Source organism: Cavia porcellus, unplaced genomic scaffold (assembly GCF_034190915.1).
Source record: "Cavia porcellus strain 051 isolate PalLab524CR breed Dunkin Hartley unplaced genomic scaffold, mCavPor4.1 scaffold_33, whole genome shotgun sequence".
Lineage (NCBI taxonomy): Eukaryota > Metazoa > Chordata > Mammalia > Rodentia > Caviidae > Cavia > Cavia porcellus.
The window spans coordinates 18644933-18657574 of NW_026947516.1; the positions used below are offsets into that span (position 1 = coordinate 18644933).

Genomic DNA, 12642 nt, shown 5'->3' on the forward strand with positions numbered 1-12642 from the left:
ATAATGGAAGCCCCACCCTGGGTGTGGGTGGCACCAATAAATAGGCTTACAGCATGGATGGAATACAAAAGGAGAGAGGGAAGGCAGGCTCACTGCTTGCTGCTTCCAGGCTTCCTGCTTGCTCTGTCATGGACTGTTTCTCCTCTGTAAAGCCCCTCTGCCATAATTTCCTTCCTTGGAGCCAGCTGATTATGGGCTGAAACTTCCACAAACTGTGAGCTAAATAAACCTTTCCTCCTTTAACTTAGGATGTTGAGTATTTTTTCTCAGCAACGAAAAAAGTAACTAAGACAGAGAGTGAGCACTTTCTCTTACTGAGGTCTGTGTTTTCCAGCCTTAGCATATAAATCTGCTAATTAGTAGATAGTCAATGATTGTCGAGTGAATAAAGTGAACCTGCAACAATTTCCTTATCCGTTAACACCAGGGGTTGGGCCAAAGGAGCTACAAAAAGGTCTTTTTAAACTCCTATTACTCTAGTGCTCAAGAGTAACCCAGTGTTACTTATTAAGGCTCAAGTGCACAGTGGAGGTGTGCCTGAGGAAGTAGGTGACCCCCATGACCATGTGGAATGCTCTGGAGAGGCACTGGGACTGCAGTTGTTTGGACATTCTTTGTCCCCCAGCTTTTCAAGACATAACCAGGAGTGTTGTGGAAGAAGGGAAACCTAACTTCCCCACGCTTTGTCCCCTTTCAGGGAAGGGCACGGTGTGATGTGGGCCACCACACCGGATCCAGGCTCCTAGGGAGAAAATACAGCTTTCCCATCCCCTGAAAAGCGCTATTCTCTAAGTGTGCTAAATGCTTCCTTCCCAGCTAGGGCGGAGAGCCAAAGATGCTCCTTGGATGACGGTGGGGTTGGCACATTGCAGGGACCACCATTCTTTACCCAGCTTCGCCAGCCAAGCAGGTGACCAGCAGCAGGCAGTCCAGAGCGGAGTTACCTGGCAAGGGGTGGGGCGGGCGTTGCAGGCGGGGCCTTGCTGGGGTCCTTCCCCGTGATTGGTCGGCGTCGAGCCTGTTTCCATGTGCCGTGCGGAGGCACAACATTCAAGCCCGGGGGTGGGGCCGGCGCGCGCTGGGAGGAAGCGGCTGTGCTGCAGCTGCTGGGCGTGTGGGGGCGGCGGCGGCCAAGGCCGAGGCGGTGGCGGTGGCAGTGGTGGAGTATAGGCAGCACCTCAATCGGGACCGTGCTCCGCAAGGCCCCCTTGAAGGTCCCATGGAGACACCAGCGGGCGGATGCTGCGGCTCTGGGCCGCCGCTGCTGCTGAGCGAGGGTGAGCAGCAGTGCTACTCCGAGCTCTTTGCGCGCTGCGCGGGAGCGGTGAGCGGGGCCCCGGGTCCCGGGCCCCCTGAAGCCGCCAGGGTCGCCTCGGGCTCTGCCACTGCGGCCGCTGGCCCCGTGGCTGATCTGTTTCGGGCGTCGCAGCTGCCGGCTGAGACACTACACCAGGTAAGTTCCTGGTCCCCTTGTCTCGGTGGACCTGTGGGGACAGTGTGTGTGGAAATATTGGGGCGACTGGGCTGTCCCAGGGACACGACCAAGTCTCAGAGAGGGGGCTCTGCAGCCAGGGATGGCGGCGACGCCCTTGTCCCCCAGGGACACCAGCCTCCTCTGCAGCTCAGCTCCTCGCCCAGTGCTGGGTGCGCTCCCGTCTTCCTTCTCTGAGACAGTCTGACATTCCTTGCCTTCCCCCGGTCATTTCTGGGGGAGGCAGCCGCCCATACCCAAAGTTTCCCCTGTTCTGGAAGTGATATTTGCTTTGGCTGGTGTCTGGTTTAACCTCTGCGGCTCCTGCCCCCTCCCTTTCCCGAGTGGAAGCTCAGGGTACCTTGCTGGGATTTGAACTTGAAGGGTGTGTGCCTGTGTGTCCATGTGGATGGGGACCCAGGGGCCAAGGACAACATGTTGACCTCTCTGTATATTTGTGATCTTATATGTATCTACTATATATTTCCACTAATGTGGACAAATTCTGATTATTAGTATTAAGCTGGAAAATCTTAATGGCAAGTTGCATAGCAGGGGCTCAAGGACTGTAGGAGGACGTTGGTCAAGTCAAAGCCAGGTTCTTCATTTGAAGCTTGAGGCGGACCCCAGGAGTCCAGCATGTCCACCCATTTTATCATGGCTTGCACTAGAAATAGAATGGGAAAGACGTGTCATAGCTACCTCATTTTGGCTGCTCCATACCTGTAAAGGATGGGGGGGTGCCATGGGGATGGGGACTGATGCATAGCAGGTGCTGTTTGTGTTTGGCTTTTTCTTTGAAGCTTGGAGAAAGACTACTTGATAACCCCTTTGTCTGTCATTTGGTGTCACCCAGCTCTAAATGGTGGAAAGATTGCTAACATCAACCCAAAATATGAAATGAAGCTTTTTTGAAAAAGCAGTATTATGAAAGTTATTAACACCAAATGAGAATTTGGAATAATGAGTGATATTTTAAAATCTTGTCCCAAAGGATTACTAATGTTTTCACGGTTCCTTTCGTTTGTGAGGTTTTGTTTGTGTCACATAAGACCGTCTGCATTTTTATACTGCTGGAGCACGCATCTGTCCATATGTTTATAAGCATAAGTTTAACTACTCTGTAATCTTTCAGCTTTCTAAATTTAGAATTTCTGAAAATATAGTTGTATCAACAGACCTTCACATGGCTATTTATTTCCCCAATAGTCCTTGATATATAGACAGTTCTGCCACTACTATTGAGAGAGAGCAGGTAAAGAGAAAGTTGGTGTTCTAAAACACAAACCGTGGCTATTATGTGAGACTTTGCACAGCTCCGAAGCATAATAAATTTGTTGACCAAGGCTATTGCTACAAGTGCGATTCAGGCACCTGTGAAGGCTTATTTTGTTGTCTGTTACACATCGAGTGTGATAAGAGAAGGTGGGCGTATTAAATGTGAATATTGTTAGTTGAGGCTCCGGCATGAATCCAGGAAAGGATTTCCTTGTGTTACAACCATTGCAGTACGTATGATTTAAGAGGAACCGAAGGTACAGTGCTTTTGTGTGAACTAGATTATATTCTCCAGTTGAAAACTGCTTCACATCCTGGCAAAAGGGGTTATGATGTTCCTAGATTGCTTAGAGTAAATATCTCAGAGCTTTGAGCTCTTTTACTTAGCCCAGCAAAGCAAAACAAAACAAAATCCTTTTCCTTTAACCTAACCAAATTACAGCAACTTGATATTTACTCTTGGTACAGATGAAAATGAATGTTAGAAGCATCCTGGATAGGGAAAACTAGTCCTAAGAGAATCAGAATGAAGCCACCCAGTTTTACCTCACATTGGTGGTGGCTGTGGTGTGTGTTGTATGTGTATGTACTCTAACCACTATAGTTTGCATTATCATGAGTGTGTTAACCATTTTTAATGGCAAATATAGACACTTTCATTCTTTCCCTGTTAAAGGAAACCTGTAAATTTAGATTTATAAGTGGCCCAACAGGTATAACTGCTCAAATCATGGAGACACTAAGCAGCCCTGATAGTTTCTATGGTTACCTCCACATTTTCTCTTGATAAGTATGCACCTAGGATTACCATCATATTCCACAAGGTTACCATGTTACCAGGAATAGATGTTCTACAAAAACCCAGTATTTTATCTCCTACTTGAATTAAAAGTAACTTGTTATACTTTGTATGGAAGTGAGCCTATAGTTATCTTAAGGTTTTTCTGTGGTTGATATGTAAACATATTGATGTGTATTTGTATGTATAAATATTTGTATTTATAGATATAAAATCTCACTGTATACTTCAGGTTGGAAAAACGTTCTCTAAAGGTCTGAATATTGAAGAGTTGGTCCCTGGGGTCGTGTGGGTGGGTGGAGTTGGACCCTTGCAGATGTGGAACCTTGAGGAGGTGGAATCTAGTGGACGCTCCCTAGGTCGTGGGGTACATGCCTTCCAAGGGACTTGTGGAACCCCAGACTTTTCTTTCTCATTGTTTCTTGAACATGAGGAGATTGATGTGCTCCATGCCATTGCCATCCAGCATCCCCACTAGAGGCTGAAATAATGGGGCCAATAGATTATGAACCGGAAACTCCAAAATTGTGAGCCAAAGCAGTCTCAGTCTCTCTCCTCCTCCTGTTCTCATCGATTTCAAACAACATGTTTTACAATAGACTATTTTTTTCTGAGCAGTTCTATGTCCATAGAACCATTAAGGATAGCATATAGCGGGTTCCCATGTGCTCCCAGCCCCTAGTTTACAGTAGAGTTTCCCTGTGGTACACATGCTATGGGTTTAGACAAATGTGTGACCTATATTCACCACTGTAGTATCACATAGAATAATTCCTGTGCCCTAAAAATCTTCTTTGCTCCACTGATTCGCCTCTCCCACCACACTAACCCCTGGCAACCATGATCTTTTATTGTCTCCATAGTTTTACCTTCTTTTGGAATGTTACATAGTTAGAGTTATTCAGTATGTAGCATTTTTAGATTGGCTTCTTTCACTTATTAATATGCACTTAAGATTCTTTTATATATTTTCATGATGTGGAGGCCCAATTCTTTTTATCACTGAATAGTTCATTGTCTGGATGTACCAGTCTATTTACTGGCTGAAAGAAATGTCACTAACTTCTAAGTTCTGGCAGTTGTGGGGACAGAGCTGTTATTACAGACATCTATGTGTGGCTTTTCATGTGGACATAATTTTTAACTCATTTGGGTGCATAGCAAGTAGCACATGTGTAATGATATCTCATTGTTTTTGTTATAATTTTCTAATAATATGATGGTGGTTGAGCACCATCTTATATATAGTACTTATTTGCCATCTTGAATTGTATTTTAATGTAGCATTGTAGGCTACTTAAAAGAAGTTTTATTTTCATGTGCTGATTTATTTTGAAAGCAGGCTTTTAGTAGAAGTTGGAAAGTGGAATTAAAACACTTGTTTTATTTTAAAGAGAATAAAACCAAACAAAGGACAACAAAATAAAACCAATTAAAACAGAATGATGAAAGCAATACAGGACTCCAAAACAAGATAAAAGGAAATAAACAATGGCTATCATAATGCCTTTTGTTATTTTCATGATAGCCACCCATGCCATCAAAATAATAAAATCAAACAACAAAACAGACAAAACCAATCAAAACAAAACAATGAAAGTGATGCAGAATTTCAAAACAAGATAGCAGGAAATCAGCAATGGCTACCATGATATATCTTGTTATCTTCAAAATAGATGTCCATATGATCAAACATAATAAAATCAAGCAAAACAAAACAATGAAAATGATACAGGACTTCAAAACAGGATAATAGGAAATTAACAATGGTTGCCATAATGCCTCTTGTTATCCTCTAAATAGTTGCTTAGACTACTGGCTTTAGGCCTGCAAAGTCAATCAACCAATACAAGCATTAAGTTGTTCCTTTACTTCAGTTGCTATCATCTCAGCCTGTGTTCTTCCGAATCAGCTGGTTGCTTGGGGTGGGACATGGCTTCCTGGTTCTCCACCAGCTGGTGTGGCTTCTGCTGACTCACAGATGTGTGTATTGGGATTGGCTCCTAATGTCTTATGGTGGGAATGAGGGGGGGGTGGATTTGGGTTTCTAGTTCGCCTCCCAAAACATTTTTTTTTTGTACTGGGAATTGCATTCAGAACCTCATGCTTACCAGGCAAACATGAACCACTGAGCTAAATCCTCAGCCCACTAAAACACTTTTAAACTAGAAAAAGAGTATATGAATGTCTGAAAACAAGTAAATGGTTGTGTTTGTTTGATATTTCAAGACAAAGCTATACAAATTGGTTCCCCAGTTTGTGAAATATTTCATTGACATTCAAAGTCTAGCATTTTACTAAAAGGCTAGAGTGGGTTTAACTTTGATGCATATTTAAATTTCTCTTGTGTGGCAAGCATTTTTCTAGGTGCTGAGTTTGTAGCAGTGAGTCAAATGCAAATCTCTGTCCTCATAGTGCTTACATTCCAATGCAAATATTTTTTATATCTGAGGGTTTTTATTTAGGTAAGAAAAGATTTGAAAGATGATATCTGAATTAAAATATGTACCTCAAAGTGACAAACTTTATATTTGAACATAATGAATTAAAACTATATAGACTGTGATATCTATCTGTTAGGATGATGTCTGGTTTGTGGGAATGTTGTGTACATTTCAAGACATCATTATAATTGTTTTTATTTTTATCATAGGTAATTCTTGGAGGTTAAGAGGAACGTTCTAAAATAACTGTTGATTCTACACTATCAGGGAAAATCATTGACTAGGAAAAGAAAAGCAATAAGTAGAGTCTGATTGTTAAAGCACCAGTGAGTGAGGTAAAGAAGTAAAACAAAGCTGTGAGAAGTAGAGATATTTTAAAAATCTCTGCATACAACTTCACCTTTGGATAGAAGTCATTTTAAATTATCCTCTAAATCTTTAAAGCAGCTGAGAAATCATTAAATAAAACTATAAGGTAAAGACTAAAATTTTGCAAACTTTTTCTGGGTACTGGCTCATTAGCCAGAGCTATTGATCGATGAATTGATTGACTGATTGATTGATTTTTTTGAGACAGCATCTGCCTGTGTAGTGCAGGCTGGCCTCGACCTTGCATCCTTACTGCCTCAACCTTAAGAGTACTTAGATTACAGGTGTGGGCCACCATGTCCAACTCCTATTGAGAGCTATAATTAAAAATGACAATGAAACCATTTTTTGCTTTTGTACTTTTATACTCTATCAGTTTTACTATATTTCAGGGAGATATGAAGACTATCATGCTAAATAATTAGTACTATATGCTGTTTGACACAGTATTTTTTTTTCTAAAAGAGAATGCCAGGTGATATAGAAGTATCAGAAACACACCATTGTCTAGGTAAAAGAAGGATATTTGCATGATAGTTATTTCTTGACTCTTACAATAAAATATTTCTGGTATGTAAAACTAGAGCTCAACACAACAAATAATTGTCTACCCACCACTCAGAATGAGAAGCAAAATTAGAATGAAAGGTTCGTACATCGTCTTCTCTGATCCCACTCGGGTTGCTGGGTTACTGTTGCCCTGAATTTGATGTGCATGATTTGAAAATTTCTTTTTACTTTTATTTATGTGTGCATATATTTGTATATGTAGATAAATAGATGTGTATATTTATGTATGTATATAACTGAAGTAAAATATTATTTTGCATTTTTTCAATTTAAAACAAGGAGTATTGCACTCTGTGTAACCGTTTGCCACTTACTTTTCCTCTCATTGTTATGTTTTCAGATTTCATCCTTGTTGACACATGTACCTGAAGTTCATTTATATTTCCTTTCAAAAAAACCTTTATTGCCTACTCTTACAGTGAGTCATCCTTTTGGTGCTATAGAGAGCTTTATGCCAAAGGGAAGTAGGTGGCCTTTCTAATTTACATAGAATGGCTGTTCTAAACATGTACAAACATTAAAAAGACTTTCATAGATAGCAGAATGCACATTGATATTCTTGAGGGTGCTAGAGGACCTTTGAATCAGTTACACTTTCATGGGCTTTCTTTTTTCTTAGCTTTTTAAAGATGGAAAATCTTAAACTAGATAGAATAATAAATTAGACCCTGTTGTACTTGCCAGTCAGGTTCAACAATCATTGATACATGGCCAGTTCCATTTTAATATACATTCCTACCTTTGTTCTCTTCTTTTTATTATCTCAAAGCAACTCTCAGACATGGTGTTGAGTCATAGAGTTTATCTTTAGGAAGGAACCTGGAGTGAGGCAGAAGGAGAAAGGAACCTGTAGTGGGTTAAGATGGGCAGAAAAGGCACTTGGGGCCTGTAGTCAAATGGTAAGACTTGATCAAACCATTGGCCATTATTGGAGTAATGGTGCTTGAGAACTTATTTAGAATAGTTGGGGCAGCCAGTACAGAGACTGAAAAAGTAACCAGCTGAAGACAGGCTTTGAACATCTAGAAATATTAGATGGTTAAGTTTAACATCCCTAAGTAGGGATTGCCCTAATTTAGGGGCTTAGAAAATTGGTCGTGAGGAAATCTTGGGTTGTTTTACCAGTTACTTAACAACTTTTAAAACAGGAATTGGTTTCTTTCCAAAGCTTATCAAAGTTTCTATTTGTTTCCTAAAGGCAAGGCATTCATATTTCTATTTATGGCATTGTAGTCTTCATATACATCTTTTGATGGCAGTCAATCAACTTTAGTTTCCTGGGGGACATGGGACTTGTTTTCAGACAGTCCCAGGCAAACTGGGATGGCTAGTCATATCCCCTACTGTTTACTGCAGTATTTATATATTGCTCTGTAATGAACTTATACAAATGCAGCAGTTGAATATAGCTCACTTTTATTGTCTTCTAGTTTCTTTGTGTTGGGTATGTGGAAAGGGCTTATCTTGGTCCTCAGATCAGGGTTTCCTGAAGGTACAGTTAACGTGTCAGCTGGGCTGAATTTCTCTCTGGAATTTAGGGACCTCTTCCAACCTCATGTGGCTATTGGTAGGATTCAGTTGCTTGTGATTTGTTATTGTTGTTTTGGTGGTACTGGAGATTGAATCCAAGATATTATCTCTGCTAAGCAAGTGTTGTACCACTTAGCTATATCCCCATCTTCCTTGTGATTTTTGGATTGAGGTGTTCTGCTCCTCAAGGCTACCTGAAGTGCCTGCCACTTAGTCCTTTCTATAGGTGGTTTACAGCATAGTATGGCTGTTTTCTTCTTTGAGAGTGTCAATCTCTAGTCAACTAAGATACGTGACATCCCATTACCTGTGTTATACTCCACTGGTTAAAAGCAAGACACAGATTCTGTCTGCACTCAGGAGGAGGAGAATATACAACACATATACCAGGAAGTAAATATTGGGGTGTACTTTAGGTTCATTCCACCACACTTTGTTTTCCAGGGTTTATCTGAAGCAGGAAATTAACTCTGGTTATCTTTTTTGAGGGAAAAATGTGTGTGTGTATTTCTATGTGTATATGTATATGTATGTGTGCATATGTGTGTGTGTGTGTATAGTTTTGCAGAGCTACTAATTTTAAATTTGCTTTTCAAAGAAACATTTTAATGCATAATTCATTTCTTTATACCAAGTAGAACTTGCAAATATGTATCTTCTGATGTATTTTCAGTTTTAATCATTAAGCAATTTGTTTTTTTCTCTAGAAAAATCTAGAAGCGCCAGGAAAGAAATAGAAAAACAGATATTAATTCTCCGCATGGCCATTCTTGCCCAGAATGCTCCAGGCAGATCTTCCATTTTACACATTTGTAGTATGTAATGATTACATTCATTGTGGGGAGCTAGTCTACTCACATAATACACGTTCATTCTTTTATCATGTTCCCTGCCCTCTTTCTATCTCTTGGACCCCATTCATATGTACATTGTTCTTGTTTGTAGTATATTATGCTCATGTTTCTCATAGGTACTTGGAACGTGTACGCAACATATCACAATTATTCTTGTTTTTATGTCTCACTTCCTCCCCTCCCTCTGTGTCTTGGTTCCTTTCCCATATGCTGAAAGTCTGTCTCACTATTTCTTATCTGCTTTTGATTTATCTTTTATTTCCACACAAACTTTTTAAATCTGAGTCCCATTTGGAGATCTGTGATATGGAAAAATACTTATACTATGCCCCCAACTGAGATTATACCTGTAGGTAACACACAGTAGTATCAGCACTTTCTTTGACTTTATCACTTACAAAACAGGATTTTAAAAATATACTACAAACATGTACTTGAAAGGGTTTTGGCCCAGAAAGGACACTGTAGCTGGTAAAGCCTTAAAGGCAGAACCAAAGAGCTCCTATCTCCCCCACCCCCAGAAATTTACCTGTGACGCTATCTTCCCTGCCCCTGGGAACTTACCTATGGTGCCAAACCTAGGACCAGTGGGCTACCCATGCATCCATGATGCCCCCTTAGGTTCCACCCCAAACCGAGGCTACTTACATACACCCCCCCCCAATGGTTTACAATAGATTAGACACTGGCTGATAGTATTCATTATGTTAATAAATGTGTATTCATACCACAAATTCAGCTTTTGGTGTTTTGATGGCTGTAATGTATTTCTTTTACAAAGTTTTTGTGAGACAAAGTGTCACTATATAGTGCAGGTTGACCTTAAATTCACTGTGTAGCCCAGGCTGGCTGATAGTATTCATTATGTTAATAAATGTGTATTCATACCACAAATTCAGCTTTTGGTGTTTTGATGGCTGTAATGTATTTCTTTTACAAAGTTTTTGTGAGACAAAGTGTCACTATATAGTGCAGGTTGACCTTAAATTCACTGTGTAGCCCAAGGTGATCCTCCTGCCTCAGCCTTCTGAGTGCTGGGAATACCAGTGTGTACCATCATGCCCCACCTACTATGTTTTGTATTTTATTTTAAATATTTTATTTTATGATTTAAAAACATTACTCCCAGAAGAGGCCCATGTACTGCTGTGTCAAATGGGCCTTGGTTACAAAACAGTTAAGAATTACTGATCTGAGGAGTTGTGAGGTATTGGGGCTAGAAATAATTTGTTCTTCAGAGTTCATTGTTTTCAGAGTCCAAAGGCAAGTCTGGGGTCAGAAGTCCGTAAGTCTGCTGAGGTGGCTCCTCCTCCAGGCCATCCTGCAGGAAGCTCTGAGCAGTGGGCACTCAGCTGCTTCCTTAGGCTCCTCCTATGACAGTCATGACAGACTGTGTGAGTCCTACTCCTGGCTTTTTTATCTGGCTTTCTCAGCTGTGCTGTGCTGTAGAAGGTGAAGGACAAAAGAGGAAGGACAACCCTGTTTTGGGTGGAGCAAATGGCAGATGCTTCTTGGGTTGGGCCTATTTTCTGTACACTTCTCTGTAGTTTGGAGGAGACTTTCGCTCGAACTTAGACTTGAAGGGAAAAGATTTTTAACAGACCTGAGAAACTCAGTTATTTTCATACTGCCAGTTTAGGAGCAGAATGGATATTAACATTATGCTTGTGGGAAATATTTACATTGGCTTCTTTCATTTGCAGCACTTTGCCACTGTTTTTCAGAGAAATAGCTTCGTTCAGTCTCCTGAGGGGTAAAATATTTCACCTGTTTTAATTTCCTGAGTAATTGAAGCACATCCCATAAATGCTGGCAATTAAAAATTGTTTTTTTGAAAGGTAGTCTTTCTGAAATGTGTAATGTTTGCCTCCGATATTGTCAAAATAACACATTTAATACAGTAATCTCTTTGTTTCTCTCTTAGTTTATGGTCAACCTTGTAAAAACAGATGATAATGTACCAATAGCTTTTGCCTCTGGAGGTGTTTGGTATGCTCTACTTTTTGAACTTTTTTCCATTTTAGGATCTCTTCAAAATTATTTAAAAATCTTTCAGTTCATCTCCTTTGCATGTACTCTGGTACCTTTATGGTCTTTCTATTGGGAAATGGTGGTGGGAATAAAACATGCAAAATTGTAGCATGTGGATGTTTTAGTCTCTTAAGTTATTTTTTGTTCAAGGTCAAGGTTTTTCAATCTCAGTACTTCTGACACTTTGAACCAAATAATTCTATGTGTGTGTGCATGCGCACATGTGTGTGCTGTTCTGTGCAGTATAAGGTGAAACATCCTTGGTCTTTACCTACCAGAGGCTAGTAACTGTCCCTCTCTCAACTGTGACAACTAAAGATGTTGTTGGACATTGTCAGATGTCCCCTGAGTGGAAAATGTAGTCTAACTCTACATGTATGATGATAACAATCATAATAGCAGCTAATGTTTGTTTACTGTTTACCATATTACTGGCTTTGTAACTTATAACTTGTAAACTTGTAAAATGTCCATCTAATTGTCACAACCAAACTATGACATGGGTATTTTCGTCTTCACTTTGAAGAAAACAAAGCTAAGACACAGAAGATTAGTTATTTTACCAAGTCACATAGACAAGTGGCTTTGAGTAATGCTTTTCAGAATATACTTAGGTTGAAGTTCAGTTTTCACTGAGGAGACAAACTAAAGGAGGATTTAAAAGGGGTGAGGAGAAGTTCCCTGTTGATGTTTCAATGGAGGGACTATTGCATTCATAGCAATTCTGTGTAAATGTTGGATTTCTTGCTTAAAGGCATGATTGAATGATACGTGTCTAAATAAAGGACATGAATCACTTTTATGAACCTTCTGAAGACAGAAAAGAGGACCGCCTAGGGTCACGGATGACTAATCAAATTTTGAAACCAAAGAACTCATTGGAAATTTGTACAAGGCTATGTATCCTTTAGTAATCTACTTCTGTTATTCAGGAAATTCAGAAAGAGTTCAAAAGAAATGGCATGTAGCCCAGGAAGTGAAAGATCTGTATGCTAGAAACTATAAAACACCAATGAAAGAAATTGAAAAAGACACAAAGAAATGGAAAAAATATTCTATGTTTGCGTATTGGGAGAATTATTGTTAAAATGTCCATATTACTGGACATTTTGGGAATATATTGAGTTAGTGTAATCCCTATCAAAATTTCCATAACATTTTCCACAGAAATAGGAAAACCAATTCTAAAATTTATATGGTACTTTGAAAGACCCAGAATAACCAAGACAGTCTTGAAAAAGAAAAATAAAGTTGGAGGCATCACATTTCTGGTTTCAAATTATAGTGCAAAGCAAT

At 40.0% G+C, this 12642-nt stretch overlaps 1 protein-coding gene across 13 annotated transcripts in view; it reads left to right on the top strand.

Moving 5' to 3' along the window:
* Positions 1 to 1053: 1053 nt before the first annotated feature.
* Reps2 (RALBP1 associated Eps domain containing 2) overlaps positions 1054 to 12642 on the top strand; it is a 270779-nt gene continuing 259190 nt past the window's right edge. For all 13 annotated transcript variants that reach the window (XM_063242948.1, XM_063242951.1, XM_063242953.1 and 10 more), the window contains exon 1: positions 1054 to 1453. In XM_063242948.1, the coding sequence (XP_063099018.1) occupies positions 1220 to 1453 (234 nt within the window). In that variant the 5' untranslated portion in view covers positions 1054 to 1219. The remainder of the gene's footprint in view (positions 1454 to 12642) is intronic.